Source organism: Cynocephalus volans, chromosome 4 (assembly GCF_027409185.1).
Source record: "Cynocephalus volans isolate mCynVol1 chromosome 4, mCynVol1.pri, whole genome shotgun sequence".
NCBI lineage: Eukaryota > Metazoa > Chordata > Mammalia > Dermoptera > Cynocephalidae > Cynocephalus > Cynocephalus volans.
Window position 1 is genome coordinate 168,580,206 of NC_084463.1, and position 10,075 is coordinate 168,590,280.

At 52.4% G+C, this 10,075-nt stretch overlaps 1 protein-coding gene across 3 annotated transcripts in view; it reads right to left on the bottom strand.

Moving 5' to 3' along the window:
- PTDSS2 (phosphatidylserine synthase 2) overlaps nt 1-10,062 on the bottom strand; it is a 32,981-nt gene extending 22,919 nt beyond the window's left edge. Inside the window, exon 1 of one of the 3 annotated variants that reach the window (XM_063093649.1) lies at nt 9,778-10,062. Coding sequence is in view for 2 of the 3 variants with exons in the window: in XM_063093647.1 (XP_062949717.1) it covers nt 9,778-9,959 (182 nt within the window). In the remaining variant the exon portion in view is untranslated. Of the gene's footprint in view, nt 1-340; nt 412-9,777 lie in introns of those variants that run through there. The other 2 variants (XM_063093647.1, XM_063093648.1) reach the window with 2 other exon arrangements.
- Between the last annotated feature and the right edge of the window lie 13 nt (nt 10,063-10,075).

The window sequence follows — 10,075 nt, forward strand, 5'->3', positions numbered from 1 at the left end:
AGGGACACTAGGATCAAAACTGAGCAGGGCACGCATCCCTAGCACTGCCGCTTGCTGAGAGGGTCAGACGGAATGATCACTGCCCGGCTAGAGGGAAGTGTGGTCTTCGAGCCGCCCCGCTCTGGCTTAGCCATCAGCGCCCTGATGTGGGGGGAAGCAGTCAGGCTCTCTCCCTCTGGCATCCGTGCCCTGCCATTCCCCCCACCCAGTGGACACGCCTCACAGGAACCAGAACCACAAGACCGGTGGGCCCCTGACTGCTGGCCATGTCACACTCGCCTGAGACCCCCTCCTTATTTTAACAACTGCCTGTGAATGGAGTCAGAGAGCCAGTTCTTACATCCAAACGAGCAGTGAGTCCTTGCAGAAATGACGAAAGCCCTGCTTGCCTCTGAGGATGCCGAGACGATGAGTGAACGACACGTGTAAAGCGTGCAGCTCAGGACTTGCCTCCGGGAAACATAGATTACTACAAACCAGAGTTGGACCCTAAAACAATAAAAAAGCAAGCCACGAGCTGGGAGAAAATATTCACAACACAAATGCCTGACAAAGGACTTTGTATCCAAAATACATAAAGAACTCTTACAACTCGACAAACTAATGAAAAAAACGGGCAACAAACTGAACAGACACTTCACAAGGAAAATAATTTTACAAATGGCCAATAAACACATGAAGAAATGTGGAGCATCACGGATCACCACGAAAACCAACTGCAACCACCATAAGACACCAGAACACATCACACGTCCACTAGAACGGCTGAAATTAAAGACTGATGACACTGGGTGCTGAGGAGGATGCGAAGCAATTACAGCACTCATGCCCTGCAGGTGGGACTGCAGGTGGCACAGCCACTCTGAAGGACAGTTTGGCAGATTCTTAAAAAGTTGAACATACATCCACCATCCAACATAACCATTTACTCCAAGATATTCATTCAGGAGAGATGAAAACATAGATCCATTCAGGACTTACATGTGGACACCTACTTAAAGAATCTAACACTGGAAACAAACCAAGGATCTACCAGTGCAGGAACAAACTGCAGTCCACCTGCACCATGGTGGGCAGCTCAGCAGTGGAGAGGATGTGCTGCTAACCACTGTCACAGTGCAAACACGTCTCAGAAACATGCTGACAGAGTCGGGCCAAAAGAGACCCACTCACTGCTTCCACACATGTGAAACTCGGAGGACACGTTTACACCCATGAAGAGCAGATGCGTGGGATGCAGGCACTCTCAGGGAGGAGCTTCCTGCGCCGAGCGCGGCGGTGCAAGGATGCAGGAGTCCATCAGGCACCACTGGCAGCTGACAGCGCGTGGAGCTACCAAGTGCAATCATACCCCAACTCGAATCCACCTTCACACCTGGTTGACTGTGCTCTTATTTTTTAATCCCGATTATTCTTGCACGTTTACTTGTGCCTACTGATTTTTTAAATTTACTTTTAAAATTTATACATAATAATTATATAATGCATATTAATTTTAACATCAGCTTGGCAAGTTGCCACAAATAACTCCATTAGGAGTTTGATAGGAACTGAACTTGTAAATTAGTGTGAGAAGAACTAATATGTAACAGACACAGTTGACTCGTGAACAACAATGGGTTTGAACTGTGCAGTCCACTCAGATGCAAATTTTTTCAGATGCAAATTTTTTCAATATGTTGGAAAATTTTTTTGAGATTTGCAACAATTAGGAAAAACTTGAACTGCATAGCTTAGAAAAATCAAAAAAATTAAGAAAAAGTTAGGTATGGCATGAGTCCATAAAATACATGCCAACGTTCGTCTACTTTACCATTTATAACCATAAAATATACACAAATTATAAAGAGTGAAAATTTATCAAAACTTATTCACACGAACATTTATTTTTATTTTTTTATTTTTTTATTTTATTTTTTTTTTAAAAGATGACCGGTAAGGGGATCTTAACCCTTGACTTGGTGTTGTCAGCACCACACTCAGCCAGTGAGCGAACCGGCCATCCGTATATGGGATCCGAACCCGGGGCCTTGGTGTTATCAACACCGCACTCTACCGAGTGAGCCACGTGCCGGCCCCACACGAACATTTAATCACACCATTCGCAGTTGGGAGAAATGTGGACACATGTAAAGACGCAGTATTGTCACAACCGCGTGAACCTAACCGCAGCACACGCTGCGCTGCAGTAGCAACTTCACAGCCGCCTCCTGCCGTCACCACAGTGAGCTCATTGTGCGTATGGGCTGAAAATGCCAAGTAACGCTAATCATCTCTACGTAGGCACATCGTCCCTCCAGTAACTTGCATATCACAGTAAAAAGTGATCTCTCATGGTTTTTCCCTTTCTCATGATTTTCTTACTAACATTTTCTTTTCTCTAGCTTACTTTATTGTAAGACTGCAGTAGACAACACACATAACATACAAACTCTGTGTTAATCGCCTGCTTATGTTATAGGCAAGGCTTCCACTCAACAGTAGGCTATTAGTGGTTAAGTTTTTGGGGAGTCAAAAGCTATGAGTGAATTTCCAGCCGTGTGGGGTTGGCACCCCTAACCCCACATTGCTCACGGGTTAGCTGAGGGCTCTCACTCACGGGACAGGGACTATCTCCCCACTTACTCAGGCATCGTTTTAAAGCCCTTCAACTAAATTTGTTTTCTCCATGAAGAATGCCAGTTGTGTTTCAGTGAACAAGCCCCAAGTGAAGAAAGCAGAGCAGTGAGCTCCCCGCCGCACCGCGGTGTCAGGCTCATGAGGCAGCTGGAGGTGAACAAGACCTCCTCCTTCACCATCCGCCACCTTCTGCTTCACACATATCCAGAGTTGAGTCCTAACCCAGGAGGGAACCTCAGCCTTTCTTTCGGCTGAACTCTGTTTAGTGGAACATTTCAGTACTGAGAGATGTATCAATAATTACAGCACAGAAACTACTTTGGAAGGTCCTATTTTAGATCTTCATTCCTAGGGTTCCCTGGATTTAGTGACCCAGAAACTCATTCCCTGCTGAACATTTGCCTGAGCTTACAAAGCACGTCTTCCTGGAGAGGGCTCTTGAAGGGACTTGGGCCCAGGAGTCCCCACCTGCCCCTCTGTGAAGCTGGAGGGGACATGGGCCCACCCTTTCCTCCCCACAGGCAACATCAGATTTAGTAGAAGATGAATAAGAGGAATTGAGAATGTTTAGGTCACAAAGTTAGTGAGGACAAGTACAGCAGCCCTGGCTGAGTGAGGGCCTGGGGCCAGTGCTGCGGCTTTGCACTGTCCGTGCCCTGGTGCCCATGACGCGGGTCAGAGCTGGTGAACAACACTGTGAAGGCTGTACAGCATGGTGGTGGTGGGACTGCTGGACAAAGACGGCAGGTGGGACCACTCATTCACCCACAGCCATTCCCAGAGCACCTGCCTCTGCCACACACAGAACAAAACCCCAAAACCTACTCCTGAGCTTTCATTCGAACACAGGACGGTTAAGAAACCCTATGTGTTATGGGGAAAAATAAGAGAGAGACAGGAATGCAGGGTGCAGGTGATTAGGGAGGGCCTAACTCAGAGACACTTGGGCAGACAGAGACAGGAGGCTTTGGGGACACCTGGTGACACACTTCCAGACCAGCAACAAATGTGCAAATAATTACATTAATTATCATCAAGACAGGAGCAGCCTTAGTCTGAGCAGCTGCGGAGACTGGTGGCTGCAGCAAGGGGGGGTCCTGCCCCACGAGGGTGTAGACTTGGCTGTGGCTGAGCGAAAGTGCTGCAGGGACCTTTAAGAGGCCACTTGGCAGCTGAGGAGGATGCACAGGGATAAGGACCACAGCAGGGAGCTGCGACAAGACAAGCCTACAGCAGGAGGTGGGACAGCTGGACTCGGGATCTGTCCAGAAGGTACGGTCAACAGGGTCAGCTGGCAGACTGGACAGGACATGGAACACAGACGGTCCAGTGTGACCCAGCATAAGTGCTCCAAGCCAGCCATATCCACTCCAGGCCTGTCCAGACACACCTGCCTGGGTAGGGCATAGTTCACCAGTGGTGGACCTGAGTTCTGTCCCAGAGTCTCCTGTCTGTAAAGTGGGGGGTGGGGGGAGCATTAGACTGTCTCTGTGCTTCAGAACTCCCACCTACCCCAGGGGAGGCTCCTCACACCTGACTGAAGGGGCAGGGGCTCATCCCACAAGACGAAACACCCAGAAATACGGAGTTCTGCCCATGCAGACCCTGCCTGCTCTGGGGAGTGTTTTCAGAGGCAAGAAGTCAGAAACGAAATCCTATTGGAACTATCCTTGAGGCCCCCAACAGCACACAAGTTCATCAGCTTCTTTTCACAGGACTTCAATGAAAGTCCAGATGCAAACACCGAGTCACTAGACACCAAATCCAAACTCGGGTTTCTCATTGGACACCATGGAGGCCAGAGGAAGTGGATTCCACATTCAGGACAGAAGGTAAGCCTTCAGGAACGAAACATTCTCAGATGAAGGGGCCCTGAGAGACCCTGTTGCCAGCAGACCTGCTCTATAAACCTGCTGGAGTCCCTCTCAGACATGGGGCAGCGTTCGCAGAGCACCAGCAATGAGGGATGAGCTGCAGAGAGCAAAAACGTGGGTGATTCTCCTCTGGAAAACATGACACAGTTCACCACTGAAACCAAAAACTCTCATTTTCTGATCGGACCACCACAGCCAAAGGGATCAGTGAGGCAAAAGCATGGTGCTGAGACAGGAAAGGTTAGGCGTGCTCACAGTAACCCCCAGAGCAACTGCTCAGAACAGCACATGGAGACACAATCAAGGAGACAATACCTCAAATGAAGTGGAATACGCACTGAAAGAAGTTCATGTAACCCAAAAGGTGGCAGAAAAGAGGAAAGGAAAACAGAGCAGAGAAACAGGAAAAATGGTAGACCTAAATGCAAACATATCAATAATTAAGTGTAAATGATCTAAACACACCAACCGAAAGACAGATTGTCACACAAGGAATTGTCCAGCGATAAAAAAGACATGCCAACAGCACAAACCCCAGACTGGCTGGGCGAGAGAAGCCAGCTTTGGGCACTCCTGCTGTGGCATCTCAAAAGAACGAACTGAAGTGAGCAGGTCAGAGGCTGGGCAGAGGGAGGACGGTACTGCCATGGAGCAGCGCAAGGGGTGCCCGAATGGAGCTGCTCCGCACCCCAACTGTGATGCTGGCTATAGGAATCTGCAACGAGTTAAAGCTTGTGTTCATCCCTAAAAAGTCATATTTACTGTATGGCAATTGAAAATAAAATAACAACTCCAAAGAGTTATGAAACCACCATTACTGGTGCAAGGTCTGGAGCCAGTAAAGCTGTGCTTCTGGAAGGCGCCACCCAGAGACCAAACTGAGGAGGGAGCATGAGGAGCAGGCTCTCCTCCTCTGCCTATCCCCCTACAGTCGTCATACACAACAGGGAACTGCTCAAAATGTGCACATTCCTGAAGAGACGTGACAGGGTTAAGGGGCCCCAGACACCCAAACCTGAGCTCATGGCAGACTAATCCAACAGTGTGCAGGGTGTACGGCAGTGGGGCTCTGCCTAGCTGGAGCCAGGGCACCAGGAGCCGGAGCCTGTCACCAGGGAGGCCATCAACACATAAGTTAACAGGACCTTTGTAGGCCCAGCCTTGGGACTGCATGGCTGTCCCACCTGAAGGGCCCTCACTCTGGGCATGTGTCTGTAGGAGACAGAGGCAGGAGGGAGCCCTAGCCTAATGAAGAGATAGTGAAACAGACAGCAGCCTACCAAACCTGCATCAGATGCAGAGTGGAGACTCAAAAGCTAAATCAACCTGAGGACATGCTGACCCCACGTTCTGCAAAAGATCAGCAGCACAAAGAGGAAAAGGCTTGTCTCCACACAGGCCCAGTCACCTGTCTGCACCTCCCAACTGTGCCTGCACTTCAGGGCCCCTACAATGCTGCCACGCCACACATAGGCCAGCAAGAGAAGGCTACTGGGCTTTACCTCCAACTCCTCAGGTGTCCTCCCACCCCAAGCCTCCCCCGACAGTGCAGACAGCACAGGCACCGATTCACACACAGGAGCTGAGGAATCAACACGGTGGGGCAGGGGGCTGAGCTCCCACGTGTCCCACCAGTACTACGCTCTGGAGCGCACAAAAATATGGTCATACTACTAATACAAGTTAAAATTAAAACTTGAAAGCCTTTTCCCCATGTCTTAAAAATGACTTCAACTCTGGTTTCTTTAATATTACTTTCTGCAACACAATGACCTTCCTGTAGTTTTCTGAGCGGCCAACCAAGTCCCACTCCTGGAGGCCCAGGGCAGCTCTGATCATTTACCAACCTTGACAGGGAGCACCACCCTTTCCATTTTCCTAAAAACACAAGGATTACCTGAAAAATAAAGGCAACTCATTGACCCTTGAGGTAAATGTCCACACTGTCGTTCAAGCAGTCACTGAGTGCCCAGCACCCCCTTGGCCCTGGGGAAGCAGAACTAGAAACAAGGAGGACCCAGCTCTGTCCTACCAAGGCAGGGAGGAAGGCAGAAGGTTAGGGACCTAGAGAAAGGGCACCCAGGCACAACAGTCTTGTAGCAGGACAGATTTCGGAACTGCTGAAATCAAATGCTACTGGAAAGTACGATCTATATGACGAAGACATTGTCCTTGTCCCACACACAGCACCGTGTCCACACATCTGTGCTGCCCAGGGTAGCATAGAAAAGACTCTAAAGGCGGACATCTTTGTCCCGCCAGGATGCCAGATCTGCGCAATGGCTCTTCCTCCACCTCCCAGGTGCCTGGGCAGACACTCAGGAAGGCTTAGGTCCTGTGATCAGGCACAGGATAAGAGCTGCTGTAAATCCTGGGACTTCAGTTGCCCAACAAGAGGGCTTGAGGACAGCTGGCTCCCTGCAACCATGAGTGGAAAACACCCAGTTGTCAGTTTCTCTCGAGAGATGACCACATTCATTATGCTGAGTGGGTAGGAAGGCAGGCCTGCGAGATCAATTAGAGGAAAGTACCAAGATACCACTGAGAATGGGCCAAGATTGATTAGGGGAAAGTATGAAGACATTGCCGAGTACAGGCCAAGGCAAGGCCAAGACCAGAGGGCCTGTCTGAGGACAGCAGGAGGCTCCCAGGCCATGAGGTGGCCCTCCCAGATGGCTGATGAGCACAACAATTTGGCCAGTCATGCTTCCCAGATGTGGGTACAGCTGGGAAAGCCCTAACCCACAATGACTGAGAAAGACACCTTCCAGGAACCTGGAGCATCTAAGATCACCCTACATACTTTTGAGGCTACGATGTTTAAGAGCTACTTCACGACGCGCCGAAGACAGCAGAGTCCTCTGAGTCACTGTGAAGGCTCGCTAGAGGTGCTGTGCTCTAGGACAAAGCATACAACAGAAATTCTCAAAACATCAAACGATCACATACCTGGCTTGGGATTTGGTTGGAGTGTGGAGATTCAATGGTGCTTTGCCGTCGTCCACCGACAGGTGGCAATGTTCACAGGCACATACCTCTCCAGGGTAACAGGTATCTAGGGGTCCTCCCAAACAATTTTTAGACAACATGAGCTGACATATCTTCACACAGTGCCCCTTAGAGTCTGTGGCCCTAAACATTTACCCCCGGATGTTCCCCACAATTGGCAGAAGAGGCGGTGTCTTTGCCACCTAGGGCCCAGAGCAGGAAAGCAACAGCCGCAAGCTCCGAGGCTCAGGCAAACTCTGAATCCTACTGCATGCCCTGTGGTTGTCCCATAATCACAAAGAAGCAAAATCCTTGTACAAGGCAGCAATCACTGGCCCCAAAGAAGCCCAACCATCTTTGAAAACAAAAACCCTAAAAACCAGGTTTTGGATCATGCAAAAGTTCCTCTTGGTAATTTTGGAACATAAAGTCATTTCCACAAATATACATTTTCCAGATTAGTCTTTATCTGCGTTAACTTTTTGTGAGGAAGGAGGCCGAGATACAGCATGAACCTGCCCCATGCTCCTCTACACACACACAGGGTTGAGGGGAGGCCAGAGCCACCCACCCAGGAGACCCATCGAGGAAGTACCTGAAACCTGCCAGCCCTATTGCATCCTCTCCTGGAAAGCCTTCCTGACCCCTTCAGCCTCCTCACAGGTAAGACCCCTTGTGGGAAGGGACCTGAGAGCTGTGTTCTGTGCTTCTAAAGAAAACAGCACCCACCTATCTTCCAGCTTTGGCTGCTTTCTCGGCACTGGGTGAGCTGCGTGGTCCCTGCTGGTTCTGCCACACTCAGCCAGCACGTTTTGTGCCTTCTGAATTTCTGGGCCTATGCTAGGAAGTAAGCTTGTTGCTTAGTTCTCTGCTGTATCCCCCTAGAACAGTAAATGGTACCCAGTAGAAGTCCCCAAAATATGTGTTGTATGAATAACCGCAAGCCCAGCCACCTTGCTCCAGGACCTCCGTCTCCAATGGTCACCAGCTGTGTTGTGGGAGGATGGTGCCCCCAGGATGCCTGATGGAGGCCTGATGTCCAAAAGGCCCTGGAGAAGAAGTCTACGTGGGCGCAAGCTCTGGGCCTGCACTCCCACTAACGTAGGGCACCCCACCCCTTTCTCCCTCCCAGTGGCTCCGTGGTCACCAGAATGCATTATCTCCTCAAAGTTAGGCTCAGCCAGCCATTCCCCCACAGCAGCTGCCCACACCCCAGTGGAGACGCTGGTAGAGGGTCCAGATGCAGAGACGCCTCCCCCGCCCCAACCTGCCTCCCCACCACTTCCATCCCTCCTGAGCCTCACTGCCACTCCCACTCGTGCGTCAGTGACACCAACCAGGACTGGACGGGGCTCTCCAAGGTGTGGCGACCCCTTCCCCTGAAACGTCCAGTGGCTGCCTGTCAGGCTCTCCCTCCCTCATCGAGTTTGCTCTCTGTCCCACCGCCTCGTTCTCTTAGAACTGCTTCCACATAGCATTCCTTCCACGGCTGTCTCCCACACACTTTCCTGGGGCAGAGACCACGTCTAACCACTTGTCCCCTAGGGCCAAGCACAGGACTCAAATGTTCCGCTGGACAGCAACTGAGCGTCCTGCAGTAAAGAAGAGCCGAACCCCTCCTCTCATGAAGCATGCTTTCTGGTCCACGGGTTTTGTCGTTTTCACAAATGAGGAAAGGTGAAGGGCTGCCCAAGGTCACAGCCATCTAGAGGAGGAGCCATGCCTGACACCTGTCACCCCAGGGCTGGTGTCCTGAGCCCTCAAACACAGGGTGCCCCACTCCCAGATGCTCCTGGGGAACTCTCCTCCTCAACCCCCACTGAAGGCAGAGTGGGGACCCTAACCCCCAGGCTCAGCAGGGACTGAGCTGAGCAGGGAGAAGTGCTGGCCCGGCTGGGGCAACCTTTATTCAACAAACGCGCACTAAATCCCGGCACAAGATATGATCACGCTAGTCACTGCCACACGGGAAAGAGAAGACTCCATACGGCCACACGCACTGCGAGCAACCGGCGGGTGATGACACGACGGAGGACACAGGCGAACTGAAGGCAGGGAGGCCGGCGGAGGCGGTTCTGGGGTGCCTGGGGAACCAAACCCGTCCAAGACGGGAGGAGCGGGCCGCCCGAGCGGCCGCGCGGGGCGAGGCTGACGGGGTCGCAGAGCGGACCTGCCCCGGGGGCTCGGCCCGCCGTTCGCGGGGCCTGCCAAGCCCCTCGGAGCCCCGGCCCCGCTCGACGCGCAGCCGCGGTGGCTCTGACGGAGCCCGCCGGCCGCGGCCGCCCCCGCCCCTCACCAGAAGAAGGTGTTGGTGCCGTCGTCGAACACCTCGGACTCGGTGCTGCGGCGGCCCGCGCCCGGCCCCGACACTGGGCCGGCGGGCGGCGCGTCCGGCGGCTCCTCCAGCGACGCCTTGCCCGCGGGCCCCGGGGACCCCGGCCGCGGCCCCCCGGAGCCCCTGCTCTCGCCCCTGCGCATGGCGCCGTCGCCCCGAGCCGCTCGCCCGGCGCCTGACCCCACGCACGCAAGGTCAGCGGCGCGTGCTCGCGGGGAGCGCCGGGAAGGGGCCGCGGCGCGCGCACGGCGGGGTCCCC